Below are 24,125 nucleotides of genomic sequence, written 5' to 3'. Positions count from 1 at the left end.
GCCCTACAATATCGAGTCAGACTCGCGATGAAGAATCTGAACAGAGTCTAACAAATATGTATGTTATTAATTTCCTTTAAACCGAAATAAAATTCTATTTTGTTGCCATTGATATATATCCTTTGGAGAAAACATTGGCATACAATACATGTAAAATATCTTTATTTTCTATGAAATTCTGAGCGATGAAGAATTTCTAATCACTATAATCACAAAATAAATAGTAGTGCAAGGTGTTAAAATGAATTTCTTTCTTGAAAAACGTAAGGGCCGTTCCCAAATAAATTCCTCTTTCCCTAAGAAGCGTGAAGAATATTCTAAAATGAATTCCTTTCTCGAAAAACGTAAGAGACGACCCGAGTAAATTATTATTTTTTTTTTCTTGAAAAGCGTGAGGAATGTCCTAAAATGATTTATTTTCTTAAACACCGTAAGAAACGATCTTAAAGAATTAGTTTCTGTAGAATTTGTCTGAATGCACATTCACAAAAATATTTTATCCATAGGAAAATTTTTTGAAAAATCAAAGGTTTATTTAAAGAAAAAACAGCCTTACATTACATCAATTACAATTAAAAGAAGTACATATTTATCTAGTTTCTGCCCCGCTCGATGAACTCCGATTTAGCAAAAAGATGCACATTCTAGTGATCGACATTCGCAGATCTGGTCACCTGGATCTCTAATCTCGCGCGCCATCGTTCTCATAGTACTATGCCGAATCGAACATGCGAATCGATGGGAAACGGTACCGAGGATTGTTGTGCAACAGCAGTACAAGCAGCAGCAGCAGCAGTCTCGGCACAATGAATCGTTTATGCGGTAGCCGGCGAGTTAGCGTGAACGAATCGTTATCTCATTGCCGGTTCTCGATCGTTCACGGTTCGATTTAATGGGCCGTTCGCGGACCGTTTGCTCGGTTACTGCGAGATCGGCCATCGTCGTCCGCTTCTTGCGTTTCGTTTGCCGACAACCTCCCGGAAACTCACCGGCGCGCCGGATGAATAACGTCCCGTAAAAACGGCCCCTCTCGATTGGCCAGAGCCGTTTCGATCGTTTTACCTTCTTCGACGGAAAGAACAATGCGTTCCTGCCCGATCGGCCCGAGTTCGAACAATGTGCAACCAGCCGGTTTTTGCCCGTCGACGTCCGCGCCCGCAATTTCACGGTCAATTTTCGCATTCATTTGCGCTCGGTTTCCCCTCGAATAATTGAAATCGGCACTAAACAACTACTGAATAATTGTATTCGGCGGAATACCCGCCTTCCAAATGATCATTCTGCCCACCGAGGATCTATTCATCGCCTTTCCATTAACCTAAACGATGCTCTAACCGATCAATGACTGTGAGATATTTTTTACCACACTGTGAGTCCTTTAAGTAGTTTTTCTATTTTTCGGGGGCTTCACAGTGCTCATTTTATTTATACTGTGGTAATTATACAAATAATTTTTCCCATCTGAATTTCGAGGACCTTGGAGGAACTAACAAATTGCATAGGCACACTGGGAAGTTTATGTCGGAGCTATTTTTTACTGTTTCCGGTTAGCAATAAGCCTGAGAAAATTCTAGGTTACTTACTCAAGTCTCTAATTTAATGCTGTTGTCGATATAAGAAGAACAACGTTACTTGACCCTGTTACTGACATTGTTAATTGTAGCATTTAATGAATTGGCATTTAACACTAGATTTACGGGACCCGTCAAAATGACGGATTCTAATATTTTTAAATTGCGAATATTGAGATTGTAAAAATGCATCCATGAGCAATTACTTAACAAATTGATTTCTTTGGGTATATATTATTTAAAAAATGGCTACAAATTTTGATCGATACATTCATGTTATTTTTATAAAGTAATGTAAAATAGTCATTTTTAGTGCTCCGTAAACCTAGTGTTAATAGCATTCCTTCGCAAAGAAATAATAGTCAACTTTATGGACAATTCCTATTTAAACAGTGTAATTATTTGCAACGTTATATCATTTTACATTACACTCACTTGTAGTTACTTGCTGCTTACAATAATGTAAATCTGAATATATGAAAATAAATACATAACTACAAGAATGAGCGTAGAAAGAATAAATTTTTCCTATCCAAGTTCCTCAGAGAATAAAGATCCCAACCCTAAACGACAGGAATTCAAGTGATCAGTACCCAAAGTATTAGGTTGGCAAGAAAGTAATTTCGGTTTTCACTAATAGATGGCTTTATGTTTTGTTTGATTGAATTCTGTTAACGTTGCATTTGTTTTCTTTCCGACATTTCATAACTGTATCTTTTAGGTTACTTTTGAAGCAAATTACACGTAATTTTGATTAAAATTGTTAGTTCTGTGTCAATTTGAACATGGAGTGCAAAAACGAACATTACAGGCACATATTGCTTTTATTTCCGTAGAGGTAAAAAAGCTGCCGAGGCTCACAAAGATATATGTGAAGTTTATGGTGTGGATTGCTTGACAGAACGCACGTGCCAGAATTGGTTTAAAAAATTCCGTTCTAGAAATTTCTCACTTGAAGGCGACCAACGTTCTGGTCGACCATCTGAAGTTGATGATGACCAAATGAAAGCCATTATCGAATCGGATCGTCATATAACTGTCCGAGAGATTGCAGACAGGTTAAATGTCTCGCATACAACTTTAGAATATCGTTTAAAAAGTCTCGGAATCGTTAAGAAGCTCGATATTTGGGTTCCACGCGAATTGAAAGAAATTCACTTCACGCAACGCATCGACATATGCCATATGCATCTCAAACGAAATGAAATCGACCCTTTTCTGAAGCGAATCATCACTGGTGATGAGAAACGGGTTGTTTGCAATAACACAACTCGAAAACGATCATGGTCCAAGCGTGATGAATCAGCCCAAACCACGCCGAAAGCTGAATTGCACCAAAAGAAGATCATGTTGTCAGTTTGGTGGGATTACAAAGGTATTGTGTATTTTGAGCTTCTCCCAAGGGACCAAACCATTAATTCAGATGTTTATCGTCGACAACTAACAAAATTGGACATAGCAATCAAAGAAAAACGGCCAGAATTGGCAAAACGCAAAGAAATCGTGTACCCCCATGATAACGCTAGGCCACACACATCTTTGGTATCACGTGAAAAGTTATTGGAGCTTGGTTGGGAAGTGATGTCACATCCACCGTATAGCCCTGACATTGCACCATCAGATTATCATTTATTCCGAAGTTTACAAAACTCTTTGAATGGTAAAACTTTCACTAATGATGATGGTCCGAAATCGCACTTGGATCAGTTTTTCACCGAAAAGGATCAGAAGTTTTATGAGCGCGGAATTATGAAGCTACCAGAAAGATGGCAAAAGATCATAGAACAAGATGGAAAATATTTTATTGATTAAAGTTCATTGTTTTGATAAAAAAATTGGATTTTATTTCACCTAAAAATACCGAAATTACTTTCTTGCGCAACCTAATAGACACGGCGAGTCATACGCAGACAAGACAGACGCCTAAACTCGAGCATCGAATCGAGATCCGTTTGTGTTTGTTCGTTCGACATAAAACTAAACGACAGCATAAAGAAGTTGCAGTCGGGTGTCGATTGCAATCAAGGATCCCGGTCGCCATAAGGAAGCGGGATCCTCGGCAAACAAAATAAAGCGTTCGCATAAAACCGTGCGGTCGTAAATCGCGACGGATCGCTCCGGAACGTGTCACAGAGAACGATTTTCCGCGGCACCAGATAAATCAGTCGTTGGAGTCGCGTGTGCTAAAGCGTGCAAAAACCGCGTCGCGAATTTGCATAGGCCGGTAATCACAGGCTCGCTGAAGTAATCCCGTTTAATTAAATCATCCCGGTTGACGGACAGGGTCCCCGGACAAACGGGTGAAAGCCGTAGAGCGGCACGCTCGACTTTCTTTCCAATTAATCTGTTCGGCGGTTCTGTAGGTGCGTGTTCCTGTTTCCCGTGGATTTTCGTCCCGCGATTCCTGTTGGCAGGGAAACAAGGAAATAAATATAGTCGGAGCTCGTGCGTTTAATAATGGATCCCGTCTCGGCGGGTAGTTCGCGATATTCTCGCAACAGAAACGGGTAACGGTGAACGGAATCGAAAATAAGCGTTCCTCCCCCCTCCTTTACGCGGCGAGAGAAAAATGTAATGCTAAAAACACGGCCGCGGCCCGGTAATTGGACGCCCGGTAATTAACGAATGATAATCAGCATAATGATTACGCCGATGACGACGATAATGCCCGGGTATCGCGTACTATGCCCCAGCGGCAGGAAAGTTTACAAGCAAATCGGCCGGTGTTTCTCACATTTCTTTCAGTCAATCAACTAATTTATGACTGCCGTGTCGCGGATTCTTTTTTCTTCTTCTTCTTCTTCCTGCGCCAGAGGAATCATCTGATGGATCTGGGAACCCGTTCTACGTTCGTGAGCCCCGTGTGCGTTTTGCACCGGGAAAAGTGTACCAGCCTGCACTTGCTACCGGTAATAAATATCGCGTCAACCTGCTCGCGAACGCTAAAACGCAACGATTACCGTCCTCGATCATCCCCGACAGATCGATTCGCGATTTCACCGTGTTATCCGCGCGATCGATCAACGTCCCGTTCGACACGCCAGTCGACGAACTTACAAAACATTCCCCAAAAATTATTCCCGCTTTTAATTCATCGATGTTTTAACCATTCTCGGTGTCAATTAACGCTAGAACTACCGAGTAATATATACGACTGATGTATACTGCTTTGTAATAATGACAAGACTAGTTCTATTCAAACCTCATACCATTTTTATTCTAACGTGTGATACAATAAAGAAGTTCATTCGAACATTTCTGATGAAAACGTTTTTGTAATTTTTATAATTGTGAGAGAAAAAATTTGGAACCAGTCATTTTGACTGGATCGGTAGTTCTAGTGTTGACGAAGGGTGGTACAAATGTAAATGATGATTTTTACTCGTTGCTAATATTAATGGAAATTATATTTTATCCTAAGAGAAGCTATTTCTTTCTTTGTTTCATTCGCTTGCTCGGAAAACGAAACATTGCTTCCGACATAGAATATTTCCTTTCTATATATTTTTTGTTTCATGTTATATATACTAACATGGCGCAACTTACTCGTACAAACAAATTTAAGAATGTAAAAAATATTTTGAATAATGATACAGCAATCTTTAGTGGCGCCTTACAGTAAACACACCACTAGTTTTACATAAAAATAATAATACAGCCTATTTTTCAATTGAATGATAAAGATCAGGTACTAATAATTACAAAGTGAATAGGATAAACAAAACACAACAGTTTAGTTTCGTTAATATTAACAATGTATGGAATATTTATCGAAAATAGGGATCGAAGACAATTTTTACAGTTTTGCACTTTAATTGTGCTCGTCGAAATGGAGCTTTAAATTAATATTTTGTCCATTTTCCTTTACTTTTTTGTACTAGTTCTAGCCTGCGTAGTATATTATCTATTCAATTTTTAACCCTTTGCACTCGCAGCCATTTTAACTCCAAAACGAAACATTTCTTCCGACCTAAAATATTTCCTTTCTATAGAAATGTTTTCATGCCATACATACAAAAACGGTGCAATTTACTCGTACAGTACTAAAATGTTTAGTAATTTATTAAATACAAACAAATTTAATAATGTACAAAATATTTTGAATAACGATACAGCAATTTTTAGTGGCGCCTTACAGTCGCCATTCGAGTGCTAAGCGTTAATAATTTCCGGCTCAATGTTGTACCATTCTTGTTCTGTCCTTTTCCGCAATTCATGAACACCTGAAGGTGGATTGTCATATTTTGCTAGCCTTCTTTTCACAATTGACCACAAATTTTCGATTGGGTTCATATCTGGACTTTCTGCTGGCCACTTCATCAAAACTTTTGATTTCCTAGCCAGGTTTTTACTATCTTTGCAGTACGCTTAGAGTCCCCGTCTTGTTGAAATACTACTTCGTCTTCAGCAAATTCGATAGAATTAACAACAGAAGGTAAATTATTTTGCAAAATATTTAAATAATGCTCTTTGCGCATGATACCTTCTATCCGAACTAAGGGACCAACACCCTTACGAGTAAAACAACCCCACCACATAATTGAGCCACCCCCGAACTTCATAGTTTGTTTTATGGTACTTGCTTGATTACTATTTTCGGATGAAGTCCAGTACCAAGACCTTCCATCGGATTCAAATCTATTAATTTTTGTTTCGTCAGGCCATATAACTCTTTTCCAATCTTCTGTTGTCCACTCTTTGTATGTGTGAGCAAATTTTGTTCGTGGTTTAATATTTTTGTCTGAAACAGCTGGTTTGCGTTTTTTTTTCTTTCGCTTTGAACCCGATTCTCTTTAAGGAGCGACGAATGGTCCACTCACTTGCATTTACTCTAACGTCTTCAGCCGCGATTTTTTGAGTTTTATGACTTTCGAAGACGATGCGCAATTTCATGCGCAGCTCTGTCAGAAAGAAGTCGCGGTCTACCGTTTCTTGAAGAAGTTGACACACTACCTTCCTTTATTCTTGCAACCATCGTATGACTTACACCAGATTTTACTGCAATTTGCCGTAGTGAAAACCTTTATCGCTCAATGAAATGATACTGTTTCTTTTATCTGCACTAAGTGGTTTCGTCTTGACTTAGGCGAGTCAACTAACTTTCAAATAGGAGAGAAACTGTGTAAACACCAGTCTAAACGTGTCTTACTACAGTTGGCTATCAGCGTTTGTCGACAATTTCATTTCCCTAGCATCTGTGTACTATCTTAACCGTTTCCGATGAAACGTGCAAAACTATAAACTAGGGATGGGATTAAGTACCTCGCAAACAGGTTCGAACTCTCTATACGTACTTCGAAAAAAAATGGTACTCCCAAGTATACTCGAGCCTTTGCCAGACAGTGTCGAACTCTTTGCAAGTATTGTGGTAAACGTAAATAATACTTGCAAGTATACTGGAATCTTGGTCGAACAGTTTCGAAACTTTCGAAATTATTATGAATATCGTTACGAATTTCCGTATTCTTGCACGCTCGGTATAATACGATGCGTATCTCATCGTCTGCTGTGTTAGAAGTGGAAAATTATCTACAATCACAATATTTAGAACGCAAAGAAGACCCGTCATTATTTTGGCGTGAACATTCATTGAAGTACCCCATTTTATCAAAAATTGCACGTGACTATCTTTGTATAATGGCCACTTCTGTACCTTCAGAAAGAATTTTTTCAAAAGCAGGAAATATCATCGATAAAAACGGAAATAGGATAAAACCAAGTATTGTAAATGAAATATTATTCTTAAATAGTTACGAATTTAATAAAGAAAGTGCTTAAAACTTACTATGCAGTTCTGATTTCCAAGATTCGAGTACTACTTGTGAAAGATTCGATTCCTTTCAACATCGAGGTACTCATAAGTATCTTTTCGAATCTTGTAAGTACTCATTCCGAGGTTCGATAACTGTATACAAGGAATACTTTTCAAGTATAATCATTGAAACATTTATTGCTTTTAAGTAGTAATCGAAACCCATGAAATGAAAGTTGGTGATTGAACTTGACTCGGATTCGTGAGTAAATATTGAACTTGATCCCGTCCCTACTGTAAACATTGCTTCGAATTCTTATTTTCGTAAAATATTATATATATTGTTAATATTAACGAATTTTAAGTTAAGTTAATATTAACACTATACAATTATTATTACCAATTATTATTATCATTCAACTGAAAAATAGGTTGCATCATCACGTTTTAAAGCTAGCGAAGCGTGTTCACACTTTTGCTCGTCGCTGCAAATACAATGCGCGGCTGTTATCCAATTTTCGAGGTGTCCCGCAATTAGTCCAGGTGAACGGGCGAGTTTGTCGCGGCAATTAATGGGAAATACTTTCTTGAAGAACTTTCCTCGAATGAGGAGGAGGAGCTGCCCCCATCCAGATCCAGGTGAAACTCGTGCGCACGCACCGGCGAAGAATAGAGAGAGAAATTGTCGCGTGCCTAGCAGCGACTCGATCCTCGATCCGTCACGGTCTGGATCGTGTCGTTTTGATTTTCATTTCTGAGCGAAGCCGGCGCGACGTAATCACAGGTTCCCTTTGGTTCGCGGTCATCCTATCAAACGCTTTCGATGACTCCGACCGCCAGGCGACCGCGTCACGGAAAAGTGCTCGGGTCGTTGAATGATACCGTCGCGGATCGTTAAGCCCGCAGAATTAACCGAGCCTGAAACAGTTAATTCGACGAGATGTCCCTGAACTACTTTCTAGCACCGCACGCAATTATTGGCTCGGTCGAATCGCCGCGAAATTAACGGGACGAGCGATACTTATGTTTATCTCGACCGATAATCAACTGGCATTACGCGTCGAATGATCTTTACTGAAGAGATGCGATCTAAGAGGATTGTGTTGTTTCGCGTGCTCTAGTCGGCGAAATATAAGTTCCCTATTAATTATCCCTAATTTTGGGAGCTGTATTCATCCTCTTTAGATGCGGACCACTGTCGATAATAAAATAAATGTTCAATATTTTTTTTTTTTTTTGGGCACACGTTGATTGCCTACCAGAGTTGGGCAGTAGTTAATTACATGACTATTTAATTACATCTCCAATTACATGAGCAAAAGTGGACTATAATTTCGATAAGAAAACGTTTAAATGGCCCAAGACATAGAAATTACTGGTTTGAAAGAACAATTACACTGAAGTAATTGTTAGACTCAATTAGAATTATTGTACTCGTGTTAAGTAATTGCAATTACTCCTTTCAATAACTGTTATTGTAATTGAAGCTCTCAATTACTTCTTGGGGCTAAGTGATTGCAATTACTTGTAATTTAAATTACCTTGTAATTGTAATTTAAGTCTAAGCAATTAAAATTACATTGTAATTGTAATTTAAGTCTTAGCTATTAAAATTACACTGCAATTGTAATGTAAGTCTAAGCAATTAAAATTACAATGTAATTGTAATTTAAGTCTTAGCTATTAAAATTACCTTGTAATTGTAATTTAAGTCTAAGCAATTAAAATTACATTGTAATTGTAATTTAAGTCTTAGCTATTAAAATTACCTTGTAATTGTAATTTAAGTCTAAGCAATTAAAATTACATTGTAATTGTAATTTAAGTCTTAGCTATTAAAATTACACTGCAATTGTAATGTAAGTCTTAGCAATTAAAATTACAATGTAATTGTAATTTAAGTCTTAGCTATTAAAATTACATTGTAATTGTAATTTAAGTCTTAGCAATTAAAATTACATTGTAATTGTAATTTACGTCTTAGCAATTACAATTACATTGTAATTGTAATTTAAGTCTCGACAATTAAAATTACATTGCAACTTCTAGCATTTCTAACATTCTCGAAAAATACAAGAAAAACATACAAAATATTTTAATACAAAAATACATCATTCATAGTGTTAACGAATTATATCCCATAAAAGGAAACGCGAGCAATGGTGTTACTCGCAATTCCTCTCTCCCAAACGATCTGCAATTACAGTCGTCGTTTCCCGCTGAAATAACACTGCTCTCGCGTGTTTCAATCTACCTAAATTTTTAACAACAGATGCTTCTATGAATAATGAAAAGCTGGTTGGTATATCTTAGTGCTAAACTGGTCTAGAAGTAGAGGCAAAAGCCCATTTGTGAATGATGTAAGTGCGAAGAGATTTAATTAAGAGTCAGCGAGTGGGACTAGACAAATCGGATTTCGAAAAAGGAAGAGGCCGGTCGACAGTTTGTCCCCGGTTTAATTGCGCAAATATAATCAAGGTGATACCGCGGGAAAAGTTCAAGTTGCCTGTTAACTGATTCTAATCTAGCTCGGAACCGTCCGCAGAAATTTATCATCGTTACGCCCGTTATTTCATAACCGGATTATTATAAACGTAATCGATGCGTGTTCATTAACCGGCGCGCTATAATTTACATTCCTAGATCCCGATCGCTCCGCTAGTTGCAACACTTTAATGGAACGATGGTTCTCTCCCTCTCTCTCCCGTTCCTTTTCCATTTTCTAAGCGGACTCGTTTCGGTCGGCGCGATTAAAGTTTGTCGTACTACGTCGATCCGAATCATCATTCACGATTCCGCCGGGCTCCCGGGCCGCTTAATCAGCCCGATTGCCCCGCGATCAAAAGTAAAACATGTTTCTAGGCTTGCCACCGGTTATCTAATTAGTATCGGGGACTATTCCGCCCGGTTTTTCCGCAATTTCAATCTCTTTTGCAACCGGGCTCTCCGCGGCGTTCGTGATTAACGAGCCACGCGGCGTAGCATCGCTCTCGGTGATAAAGCAGCCGAGTTGGTTGATCCTCTAACTATGTATCTTTATTAGCACGCCAGGCGGGAGCATGCCGGAAGTTCTCAGGAAAACAATCCGACCTCTTAAAATTATTACCCGCTCGTTTTCTGCAAGCCTGGAGCTTGACATCACGGCCAAGCAGAATCTATAGCAGGTACTGATTGTTCGATCAGCGACTAACGGGCTCTGTCACTATAAGGAGCTGCAAAGACACGCCCACTTTGAGCTGGCCACGCCTACTCTATCGAAACCTGATGAGTAATCCATGATAAGATCAAGTATATGAATTCTAGAGGATGCTGTTTCTTGTTTGTTGCTAATTTAGTTCCATTAGTAGCCATCTCATAAATTCTCATCAATGAATCCCAAAGTATAGTGTTCTTGTGACTCCCGGAGTTCAATTTTTATTTACAGTGTCCTGGCTCCGTCGAAATTCGGAACAGCGTAATCATCCAGAGTTAAATACGCCTACTCGGGGATAGACACGCCTATTCCGGGGCTGGACACGCCTACTCAGCGCCTAGCCACACCCACTCTACAAACAGAAGAAGGTGGATAACTTTCTGTGGCAAGATTGAGAGTTTCTTTACACTCTTTGACGAAAAGAGCTGCTCTGTATAGTAGACTAGGGGAGTTTTAGGGATCTACTCTAGATCTCCAATCCAGGCTAGGTCCACTATCCAATTTTCGTTGCAGAGATTTAGAATGCATAGATCTTGTGATTTGCAGAGTTGAACTTTGACGAAATCCAGACTGTCCTAGGTCCAGAAAAATAAAGAGCAGCGAAACCACGCCTACTCAGGGATAGACACGCCTATTCCGGGGCTGGACACGCCTACTCAGCGCCTAGCCACACCCACTCTACAAACAGAAGAAGGTAGATAATTTTCTGTGGCAAAATTGAGAGTTTCTTCAACCTTTTTGACGGAAAAAATCGCTAGTATACTAGGGAAGATTTAGAGATCTATTCTAGATCTCCAATCCAGGCTAGGTCCACTAATGACTATCCAATTTTCGTTGCAGAGATTTAAAATGCATAGATCTTGAGATTTGCAGAGTTCAACTTTAATAAAATCCAGACTGTCCTAGGTCCAGAAAAATAAAGAGCAGCGAAACCACGCCTACTCAGATCAAGCCACGCCTCTCGAAGCCAATCCACGCCCACTGTTTCATCCCTTAGGGATTCTGAGACGCTCCCACTGAAACGAACGCTTGTTTACCAATGAGGAATGGCGGATCCAACCGCACTGGAACCGAATCGAACTGATTGAGGCCTGCTTTGCAATTCAAAGTCGTCAGTTTGTAAGACCGTTTCGATCAATGCGAGTCGCATTTCCCATTTGCTTGGCTGTAATTAGGCCCGGCATAAAGAGGTCGATTAATATTCCTTCGTTAGTCGGTGAACGGAACATGCACGTGTATTAATAGCAAACCGTTTTTACAAGCGATAACGACTGAGAGGGGAGGGGGCAGGAAGTGGTGCTGGTTGCCAGTTGGTTGGATCGTTCGTTCGAGAAGCCCTTTTTCCGCCGCGGGACTTAATGCGATTCGCCTCGGTCCCAGCTCGATCGGGGCCCTTTTAATCGATCGACCATGCCGGACGTAACCCATGGCCCGGTTCGAAGTCGTGCAGCGTCGCACGATTATCGCTCGCACCGGCCACGGAAACGGTTTATTAGCATCAGAAGGCATTAAATCGCTCGGAACATCGGATACAACGTAAATTGGTACCGAGTTACAAGTTTGCGTTTAACGACTCCCCGTCGATGAAATGGCCAAAAAGCGGCGAAAAGTCTGTAAAAACGAAACTATCCAACGAATTTGTGTGAAAATTTGTGGAGAGATTGCCACAGGTACAACGTTTATTTGGCAAACAAAATTTTTGTAAAAAGTTGTTAACATTAATGAGCTAATTGAAAATCTCTGTTTTCTGCCCATTTTTTATTTATGAAAGCATACAACAAATACTTTAATAGATTTTGGTCTGGAACTAATCGTTTTGGCAAGGTGTAATATTGATCTAACCTTGTGCAAAAAATCATGAGACCCTTCGAGACCCTTTCGCCGCAATTTAAGTTTAAATATCAACTTTCAGAATTTCCAAGAGTGAATCGTGCGGAAGTTACGATTATTTGATGTTCCAGGTGAAATTTTTTAGGAATATTTCTAAATAATAAATAAAAATGTGAAGTGCACATGATTTATTAAGTTTTTATGTATAAAAAAATATTTAATAACAATTTTTTTATCTTACATAAATTATTTTTGTAGCGTTCATTGGAGCACTACCAAAAAATACCTGTTGCATTTTTGCGACAGTTGTCCAGTGAACAAAAACTTTGTTCATTTAACATAAAAAATTGATATTAAATATTTCTTTATATGTACGAATGTCACATTTTTTTTTTATTATCTGATATGTAACCCTTAAAAATTTCACCTGAAACATCAAATAATCGTGACTTCCGTGCGAATTCATTCTCGGAAATTCCGAAAGTTGATATTTAAACTTAAATTGCGGCGAAAGCATCTCGCAGTATCTCATGAAATTTTGCACAAAGCTAGATCAATATTATAACTTGCCAAAACGATTAGTTCCGGATCGAAGCTATTCAAAGGATTTGTTGTATTCCTCCATAAATAAAAAATACGCGTAACGCAAAGGGGCTTCAGGTTAGTCCATATTACTTAATGTTAAACAATTTTTTTTGGAAAATTTTTTTTTGCCACTTAATAGTTGAAGCCATTTGCAATAACTCATATGATTTGTAGACCCCTAAGTATTCAATTATAGGCGGAGTAATTACATAACTATCGCAACTGAAAACTGATGAATTCCCAGGAGCGAGGAAATGGTTATTTACCATGCGTATATCTCCGTGAAAAAATGTTTTTCAAAAGTCTGACTTTGGCACATCATGCGCGCACTATTAGGCTATACAAAAATTATTTTTTTTTATCAAAATCGAAAATTTATAAAATGGATTTCCCAAGGAAACAGAGAAGACCGAGGAAAAAGAAGCTCGCGATCTCTCGCGAGTATTTACGTAAATTGGCGCGTATACGGCGCAGATAATAAAATCATTACGCCGAGACGGAGAATCTATGGGCACGAAATCCAAGCACCGTTACGTCCATCGGGAGCGAGAGCCGAACGAACAGGGGCTGATTTACCTCGCCGAACGAATGGCAACCGTGCCCATTATCGGCAACTTTATACCTCCATCGAACGACCGACCAAATTTTAAACTACACCGATCCTCGTTTCATCCTTCCTCGCAATTTAACCCTTTACTGGAGACTGGATGAACCTCCGCTCAATCGGGAGAACTTTATGTTCAATTTCATGAAATAATGGCCCCTGCTTCCAACAAACGCTGTGCCGAGGAGAACGCGTTAACCCTTTGCACTCGGAACTATTTTCACTGGAAAACGAAACATTTCTTTCGACCCGGAATATTTCCGATTCATTCAATTTGCTCGTGCAATCCTCGAATTTTTAGTAATTTATTAGCGGCACCCATAAGCAATCAATTATAGGGCACGCTGGAAACCTAAGAGTCATATCCGTCTACAAGTCATAAAAACCTATGACTACTAAGCGATAGTGACAAGAAGACTGAGAAAATGTCTTCCTCTGATACAATATTGCACGTAACTCGAGAGACAGCTCAAATTGTAAGGTTGGCACTGACTCGTAATGAGAATTCACTGTACTTCTCTTATAGTCTTATGAGTCTTTTATATTATGGGTACCCATAAGTAATCAATTATTTGCAAAGAATCTGTACCGATCGTTGAAGAGGAAACATGTATTCTTTTACGGTTTTCGGTAAAGCAGTGTTAAAAATATTCTAAAAAGTATAATTTTCTTTTACACCCCAGTAACAAAATGGCGGCGTCCGTACCTTCCCAGGATCGTATTCGTCATTGCATACTTTTTGATTTTCATGCGGGATTTAATGCAACGGTAACAACAAAGAAAATTTGCTAATATTTAGTAATATAAAATAATATTTTAATATATAGAAATTTGCTCTAATATTAAATAATTGCTGTTAGAACCTTCGATAGCATCGTTTCGAAAAAGAAAGAATTATTCGATTAAGGATTAAACGTGATTCAGTGTACAATTTTTTCCAGACGAGAGATGAAACTTGAAATTTTTGCTACGGCCAATAGACAACCAGATGTGCTTCTTAATTTATGATAATCTTCCACCTTGTTCTGCCTAGCCGTTATTCTAGATTTATTTGATTACCATTCCTTGAACTAGCATGTTCCAAAATACGCAACAAGTCCGACTACACTAGTCCGACGACCGAAATAAGAGAATTTTACAGTTCTAGCGAATAAAGAATGATTTCGATTAATCATCCGCACCGGAGGAAATAAAAGTTGGCTCGTTCCAGCCTGACAGGGAGAATGTTCGACCACGTGTACTCGTCTACAACATGTTTCTATTAAAATCCGCCTCGAAAAACGACGAAGGTTAATGCCACGGTCTAAAGGATGGACCTCGTTCTTCATCGCTGTTAGCTCCGCAATTAATCTTCCGTTCGAATATATTATTCTTTGGCGAAATGCTGTCGCGGTCATGTGTATAAAGCATCGTAACCAGGAGTACTACGTAACACGTGCCGTACGCGAGTCGAAGTTGCTATTACACGCATAGTTTGATACGCGCTGCGAAATGGCCATGACACGGATCAACGTTACACGAAAATTTCACTTGATGATTGATCGGCTCTCGCTGCCGCTGCACACTGAGCTGGAAACCCGTTTTTCTGTTTTATTTATGTTGCCTATATTAATGGCATTTTTCTTGAAAAATGTCGATACAAAGCTGTTTTTAATTTTGGCCATTTTCTCTGGCCAAAAGCACTGTTACCACGGTTTTTCTGCCAAGAAATGGTTTCAACAGACGTTGAAAAGAACTTTGAAGAAGTTGATCAGTACTTTCCTACAAAAAAAAAAATTTCTATAAAAATCGGAGGTCACTCCGATTTTCTAAATGTTATATTTTTGACTACATAATATTCTAGCTGAGGTCCAGATGAATTCAACGACCTACTATACTACAATCTTAACACTAGATTTACGGGACCCGTCAAAACGACGGATTCTAATATATTTAATTTACAAATATTGAGATTGCAAACATGGATCCATGAGGAATTATCTAACACACTGATTTCTCTAGGTATATGTTATTTAAAAAATGGCTACAGATTTTGATAGATATATTCATGTTATTCTTATAAGGAAAACAGTCATTTTTAGTGCTCCGTAAACCTACTGTTAAACACCGATACCATTGTTGCAATTCTCATTTTTCAAATGAAATGTACCATTTTCTACGTACATACTGTGTACTCGTCGTGCTACTATCCTCCCTCAACAAAGAGGACACGATTAATTCTAAAAGAAGTTATTTTTATAAGGAAATGTAAAACAGTAATTTTTAGTGCTAGACCTTGAAATAACGCTAGAACAATTTTAAAAATCCATAAAAATCGGGTTTTCAGTGGTCCACTGTGCGCCGCTGTTACCGCAAAAAGATAGGGCAACGCTCGACCCGAGAGAGCGATCGCTTGAGAAACGCCTAATTTATTACGGGCGGCGCGGCGGTCGCTCGCGGATCATTAATTTCAACGGGCCCTAAATAATTGCACGCGGGGCCGGCGTTACTGGTTCGCGCGACTCTTGCACGCCCACGCTGTTACGCAATCCTCGTTCGTTCAATTAGAAATCGCTCCCCGCCGACTAATAGAGGGATTATCGATCACCGGAAGGTGTCGCGAGATCGTCGATCGAAATACCCCGCGGCGAAACTGACGCGGTTATAGTTAGCGGGACCGGAATACGCACACATGCCTACGCTGACGCTCGTAAATATTTGTGCTACTGCTCGGGCCGTAGTGTAATTGCTATTCGAATGTGCTGCGGAAAACGTTTTCAAAAATAACTAGTCCGGATGAGTACTTAATAGATAGTATCAGCAAATGTTCTTCGACAATGTACTGCAGGAAAACGTCTTCACAAATAACAAGCTAAGATGAGTATCCAGTAGGATATTAGAAATTGACTGTAATATTAGAAATTCTTTTCTAACATTTATCTTTATACAACTTCAATTTTTCTTGGTACTACTCGCTTCGTTACAGTAAAAGAGGGTCCAATTTTATGCTTTAGTATCATCGATATCATTCTTATTTTGAGACAGTAAATGAAGCTTTAAATTTTAACACTAGTAAATTTTTATAATCCACGAATATTGAGATTTGCAAACATGCATCCGTGACGAATTATTTAACCAATTGATTTTCCTGGGTATATATTATTGAAAAAATGGCTACAGATATTTTGATAGATATATTCATGTTATTTTTATAAGGAAAATAGTCATTTTTAAGTGCTTCGTGAACCTAGTGTTCAACACTGATACCATTGTTGCAATTCTCATTTTTCGAATGAAATGTACCATTTTCTACGTACATACTGTGTACTCATCACGCTACTATCCTCCCTCAACAAAGAGGACACGATTAATTCTAAACGAAGTTAACCTAGTCTAACCGCTCAATCAGCGTATATCATTTACAAAATAACAATCAGGAGCTTGATCGAAGCTGCGAGTTTCGGAAAGAATGCGAGCAAGCGTAACGAGCGGACCGAGTTCTCCATTTTGGAAGGAATGCCAGCAAGTGTCCGAATGCTTATGAGCGGCGTTGCGTTTCTCGGCGGTTTTTCTTTCGTCTCACGGAGCGTTTCATAATTATTATTCGCCGCGGACAGGTCGTGGAAGAATAATAGTCCCGATTCCACAAACTTGTTTTTCGTACTGGTTCCCCCGTCGCGAGAGTTTTCATTCGGAGAACAATGGGCACGGCTGTGGCTGCGGCTACACCGGCGCTCGTATGCGGCCCGTGCGTGCGTATTCATACAGTATGCACATACGCAACAAACCGACGGAATAATAAACGCGGCGGGCGCAATCATGGGAGAAAGAGAGAGGGATTTTTGCATTAAAAACCGTGGCATTCTGTAATTGCCGGGGCCGGCAACGATCGGCCGTGTTTTTGCGCACGCGGGTTTATTAGCAGAAACGGTGCGCGCGGCACGCGTGCACAGCGCATACGTGCGCACTGTGCAACCCTGCGCGCCCTGATTCATCCGCGGTTCGCGTGCACTCTTTTTGCTGGCAACCGACTGTGAATGAAATTACTCGGTCTCGTTAAGCTTCCTTTTTCGCCAGGCCGAAGTGAACTCGCCGTAGGAAATCGTCGGTGCTTCGGTAGCCCGCGTTTCCAGACCTTGAGATCCGAAGAACGGCCTAGAGGACACGTCCAGGGACCTTAAACATTGATTTCGGTTCTTAGAATGATTACGAAGAATCTCCGTTCCGTGTAACTGCTGTCTGCGTTCGGCGGTCTACCTTAGTCTTGAAATGAATCAGAGGATGCTCGAGGACAACCTGGAGAACACGCCCAGGTTCTTCGAAACTGATGCAGTATCGATTTCAATTCTTGAAGCATGAAATCATCACGTTCTATTCTATCCTACACAATGTGAGCGTCTTCAAATTCTTCAACCTCTTCTATTGTACTCTCTTAACTAGATATAACAGTATTTGTGAAAGTTATTTGTCGAGCAGTAGAAGAATAAATATTAACCATTTGCACTCGATTGGCGGCTCCGAGGCGTCACTAAAAATTACCATACTTCGACACAATTCTTTGCGTTGCTTAATTTACTTATACTTAATAAGTTGCTAAATATCTCTGTGTGGTATGAGCAAATGCACGAAACAATAAAAATCATATGGAATGAAAATGTTTTAGGTGGAATAAAACGTCAGGATTTTGAAGTTAAAATAACGTCGAGTGCAAAGAGTTAGTATGCGAACGAAGAATTGGATTCTGGAGCCGGAGAAATTATTTTTGGAAGTGTCTGGAGTCCTGAAGGTAAAATCTTGCCTGAGAGAAAGACTTACTATTTTCGATGGTGTTTTCTACTGCCTAATAAAGTGTACGCTCCTGCAATTAGTCAAATCGTAGGCTCTCAACGGCACGCTGAACCGAGCAAACTCGTTAGCGCGTCTGACTTCTAGAATGCGCCAAGATCTCAAGCGTATCATAATTCATAAGCATTCGCCGATTGTTTCAGTCAACTTCTCGAACAATTTCTCCCATTGTTTCCGATCTGCCGGGTGCGAACGCGGAAAAATTCAGTGTCTCGAAGCTGCTCCTCAGTATCTATTGAATATCTCTTCACTAAAAAGATCTAGCTAGTGTCTATACTATTTCTCCGGAAAATATAGGCGTACAATCGATACAAATTTCCTTTTCTAGAAAATTACAAACCGCAAAATTACAATGTCTCTAGTTTTACTTTCCCTTTCTTCCCGAGAAGTTAAAAACCCCAAACTCACTAACGTGTGAAACAGTAGTGCTCTTAATTTTTCTTCACTAAAAAGATCTATCTAGTGCCTATAATACTTCTCCGGAAAATATAGACGTACAATCGATACAAATTTCCTTTTCTACAAAATTACTAACTTTTCACCTTGTGAAATTACAATGTCCCTAATTTTACTTTCCTTGTCTTCCTAAGAAGTTGAAAACGCCAAACTCACTACCGTGTGAAACAGTAGTGTTTTTCTTTTTTGTTTCCTTGTAGGAAACGACGAAAAATTTCTATCTTGCGGAATAACAATGCTCCCAACATTTCTTAAAGTTTGCCTAGGGAATGAAGCTCTGCATTGAAAATTGCAGTACTTGAAATGTGAATATGCAGGTCTTGAATCTGATCAGCTTTGGAGCAAGTTGTTACCTGTGTTGTTTCAGAGTCCGCACGTGATCCAAGTTCAGCTATCCCGCATGATTCGAGGCTCACATGGAATTGGATTAATACACGAACTGGCACGAGCGGACGGGATCGATTTTCATTGTAAAAAATCGAGCAGAACTGTCACGCAGGCGAGCGGGGTCTCGCGATGGAAAGGCGTGCATCCGCCGAGGCGATCCGCACCTCGAGACGACCGGAGGTTTACTGACACCGGCGCCTCCACCTGCTCGTAATGTAAGCCAGGCTTCAGTTTATCCTGCGATGCGTCACGTAGAGGGGCAGAAAGGACAAACCCGGGGAGCCCGTGGTCAATAACACTGTTCAGCAAACATTTCAATTTGTTACTACGACTATCCTTCTACGATTTCTCGGATTTCTTTAGAATTCCCCCGCGCACCTCTGAAAATATCTCGTGCTCTAACAGCGGTATTTATGCGGCTCTAATTCGCACGGTAATCGTCCTTTGGATTATCCTGAACAAGATGATATAGCTTAGTGTCATGTTATTAGGAAGGAGGAATGTTTGAAAAATACCTGACCCTCCAAGTGCTTTATTTTTCTTTGAAAGTGACCACCTGTGTGCTTAATTATTTTTAAATGATGATGAGTGATCTCGGTGAAAGTAGGGTGAGAGCAGTTGCTGTAAAATTGAAATCAAATATCAATGTACTGAATTTATGTTTCTCTTCTCTACTAAATTCCATAAATATTAGCAAAGTTCGATTTCTCGTTGTAGTTTAATCGGCCACGAGCTTTTACACTGACCTAATATTCGCGGAATTTAATATTTGACTCGTGTGTAAGCCAAAAAATATTTGGAAAAGGAGAATTAGATATTAAAATTTTAATTTCTTGATATTTTTCCGTCTTATGTGCAAATGCAACTGCATTTTGATGAAGTATTACACAAGTAATACATAGAGCACAATTATTCTTGCAATTATTGTGAGAAGGAATATAAAAAATATTGCAAAAGAATAAGCTTTATTCATAGATATACCCAAAAAGTTAATAATTTTTCTAAGAGAGCTAGAAAAAAATCTATTCTATTAAAATAGAATTCTAAAATTCTATTAAAAAACATTGTCCAAATAGAGGGACAGCATCCAAACCATTGGAAGGCCAACAATAAAATATTACCTAACTTCCTTGCATCCTATTCTTCCTGTTTGTTCGTTTATAAACCCAAGTGCCAACTCACCATAAACAAAGAGAAATAAAAATAATTTTTAGCTGCTCCTGCAGCTATTACCGTTTCTTGTTCTTCTATAATAATTTTGCGAATAATCCGCACAATAAAGTAATCTGCAGCTGCAACAGTTTCTGATATGAATAACAGAAAATAGTTGTAGATGTGGAAATAACATTTACATAAGAAACAGTTATTTTCGAAACTGTTTCAGATGAGAAATTCGAGAAAAAGGTTGAAATTTGTTGTACCATGTAATCAGCGATCTTCTTGCTTGTATGCATGTAGAATGAGCACGGAGCGGACATCAAGTGGTAGAACTAGCTTTCGGAATATTCAATCCTCAACCAGTGACGCGAGACCGCTGCAACAGTTATTGCACGGCCGTCAATGTTGCCTTTGGAAGCGTTCTAGAAATGATTTCATGGACTATAAACGTTCGAATCGGACATACATTCCAATAGCCGATCGACTGCGCACGGCAAGCATAATCCACTTTGAAATTTGATACCGGAAGTCCTCCGGGTACTACGCTGAATTACATGTTGGTCCTGTTATGCTGAACCAGACGATGACCGTTCTGAATAAACTTATGTAGCAAGGATAATTGCTGTACTTACTAGATTTAGAGCCATCGGAGATTATGGGACTAGATTTTTTTTATAAAAAGAAGCTGTCTCAAGCATACACTCTGCACATGTGTTTTGTTTTTCTGCAAAGACTAAACCTCCTAGTTGCCAAGATGGCCGCGAGGCGCTGCGCGCTGGAGGACACTATGGCGACATCTGACTCGAGAAGACTGAAGCTTCAATTATTTCATAATTATTTGAAGAACGATGTTCTTTTTTAGGAATGTCGAAAAATTATCATCGGATACCCCATGAAACCCTCTAAAATGTTTGCGTATGTTTAATGCCCCTTAGGAATGTCCCATAATCGCTAATGGACATTCATGGCTACATGACATTTTCTATAATCCCCGGTATTTCGTATTTCTTTCGCACTAACGTTTTCCCAAATTGCTCTCGTGATTAATACTTCGAAATTATTCCATTATTTAATCGTAGAAAGGAATTATTGGGCATTCAATTCGATTTGTATCTGATTCATATATCTGTCAAGAATTCAATCCTTTCCTGACGTAGATAATAGCCTACGGTGGGTAGATAAATTCCGGAAAAGTCAATTAATTAAAGTCGAAATTATTTATTCATAAGATCCCGTTATGATAAATTGAGAAGTTTCAATTTTTAATGAAATTTAGTAGAAGTTTTCTCTTTGAGTCTCGCGATGGACGCCAACGGAATATTTTCAAGCAGAGTTCAAACATCAGAATAGATTCGTTTGAATTTTGGCCAATCAGAGGCCAGCATTCTCGCGGGTCTGGCAGGTCGGTTAGGATTTCAAAGTTGTAGAGTCGCTGTCTTCTAGTTTCACAATAATTTTCAATATTTAGTTGGTTAAACTGATTGTGCATTGTTTAAGCATATAACAAAAGTAAAATTAACGCGAGAGGAACCTAGTGTATCATTTATTTTTATGAATTTTGTATTAGTTTCATCTCTCAGTTTCCTTCTTGGCACATTAGCAGCCTTTTTCACGCAATACTAACAATGTTATAAGAACAATTAAAACTAGTTTTCAAGAATATTCCACTAATTTATTCATATCTTCTGAATTTTCATATTCTTTTATTGTTTATTGGGCCTATTCGATTTTTCAGGGATTCACTCCAATCATTTGCTCGGGAAGACAGACATTATGCAACAACATCGAGACGACAATGTAAGTTAATTATTTATAACATAAGAAAATTGTTTAAATAAATGTATTTTTTAAATACATTTTTAAATAATCAAATATTTTTATAAATACGATTTTTCAGGTAAAAAAAATGGTTCAAACAAATAAATTTTTTGTAATAAATGTATTGTCTTATAGACATAATTTTGTAATTAAATTAAATTGTTTAAGCAAATAAACAATTTTTATAACTTCTGTACTGCATAACAACTATTCTTCATTTTTTCATTGTTTTATAAATCAGCATGATTCAGACAAGTAAACTGCATTTTCCTATTTACAGAATCTTAACTTTGGCTCTGAAAATCATCTTCAACATGAGGAGCAGTGAAACAGTCATGTCGTCGCTATCATTGAGGTCCACTACTGACGAGATCCGCTGCCAACAAGGTTCACTGCCATGAGTCAGTGAATCCAACGTTTTCTTATTTCCTAAAAGCGAGCATAGCGACTCACGAGAGGATGTGCACTCTCAGAATAGACTAGGCTTCTTTATCTCCTTTTTCAATTAATGTTTAGTGTAGAAAACGGATGAATCACCGGTTTCATATGAAATATTTTTCTTAGGAATTTAATTTCGACTATAAACGATACACTACAATTGATTACAAATAGATATAGATCTATTTTATTAAAATTAAAACGTTTTATAATGGTTCTAATGCATATCACTATTTTATTATATACATTTTTCAAATATGTATATATTATGACATAATATTAATGTTAATTTAACATGTTTATGAGATAGCTTCGAAGTACAATACATGCTTGCGTATTTCTTGAACTATCGCTATGCTCACATTATTCATTTTTCCTTGTTGATGCAGCAACCACTTATTAGGTGTGACTGTAACCTAATTGAAAGCAACGAAGGCCGATTGAACGATTTGCTTCGTTCAAGTATGTCGGTTTATAAGGTCTTGTTTTTATATTTGTAATCATGTCGGAAAGCTGGGCCAACTCTTCGTGGATCGTTAGCCATCGAGCATAGAAAACATAAAAAGATCAAGATAGTATTTTCAGTGTCACATATCTTAACCTTCCATCTTTTATTTCATTGAATAAATTGCTTTTATGGTATTTTTTAGGCTAAGCTGGCACTCGAGATGTTACCGCTAATAGATCATCTTCTACATACCTGTCGAAGGTAAGGCTGTCCTGTCGGTAATCGCATCCATTGCACCCGCTGCACCTCGACGATAACTCAGTCTCTGGATCGGTATCGTAGGAACGATCATGATCTTTCCGATGCTCCGCCACGATGCTCCACGTTCTATGGATAAGGTAGAACAGGTAGAGCTGTTTGCCTCGTCGGCACGGTTGGGATTTCGCATTCCCCATCTTCCGTCTTCCAATTAAGCCTTCGGAGCACCTAATCTTCTGAAGCACCGTTTCAAAACGCGTCCCGGCCGTTAATCACTCCTCTAATTAGCTTCTGTCCACGCGGGAGGCTTAAAATTCGCTGCAATCCCGGAAAATCTGTTGATCATATTTGCATCGCTAGATCCGTTTCGCCGATTAGAAAACGGCCATAATTCGTATCGTTCAGACAGCGTTCGCAATCTCGTTCTAACCGCGATATCTCATTATCGTGCAGATATCTGGCTCGATACGCCCACATTCCTCGGACAATGAGGAATTTTTCTCGCGCGATGTCTCACCGATATCGCCGTATCTCCGGCATTGTCTTTTGCCCCCGCGATTGTCTTTAAGGCTTGCGTAATTACGGGTCCGCGGCGACGTCCCGAACGGAACGGAACGGAACGGAACGGAGCGTTTATTATAAAAGCGGGGCCCCGGGAAAACGTGCACGGGGTCCGTGTGCTTCCTCGAGTGGCGAAAGGATTAAAACCGAGCCGAGGCCTTTACGACGCGGCTTTATTAAGATATCGCGGCTCGCGCAGATTCATAAATTGTCCTTAAGGCCTCTCCACGTGGGTTCGTTTT

General features: G+C 39.1%; 1 protein-coding gene across 2 annotated transcripts in view; it reads right to left on the bottom strand.

Moving 5' to 3' along the window:
- The window catches only part of Mwh (multiple wing hairs), a 113,445-nt gene extending 89,862 nt beyond the window's left edge, over positions 1–23,583 (bottom strand). The window contains exon 1 of one of the 2 annotated variants that reach the window (XM_076799627.1): positions 23,317–23,583. In XM_076799627.1, the coding sequence (XP_076655742.1) occupies positions 23,317–23,519 (203 nt within the window). In that variant the 5' untranslated portion in view covers positions 23,520–23,583. Of the gene's footprint in view, positions 1–19,168; positions 19,367–23,316 lie in introns of those variants that run through there. The other variant, XM_076799636.1, reaches the window with a different exon arrangement.
- Positions 23,584–24,125: the final 542 nt, after the last annotated feature.

This window comes from Halictus rubicundus, chromosome 1 (assembly GCF_050948215.1).
Source record: "Halictus rubicundus isolate RS-2024b chromosome 1, iyHalRubi1_principal, whole genome shotgun sequence".
Taxonomy (NCBI): domain Eukaryota; kingdom Metazoa; phylum Arthropoda; class Insecta; order Hymenoptera; family Halictidae; genus Halictus; species Halictus rubicundus.
This window is presented reverse-complemented; position numbering and strand designations above follow the sequence as displayed.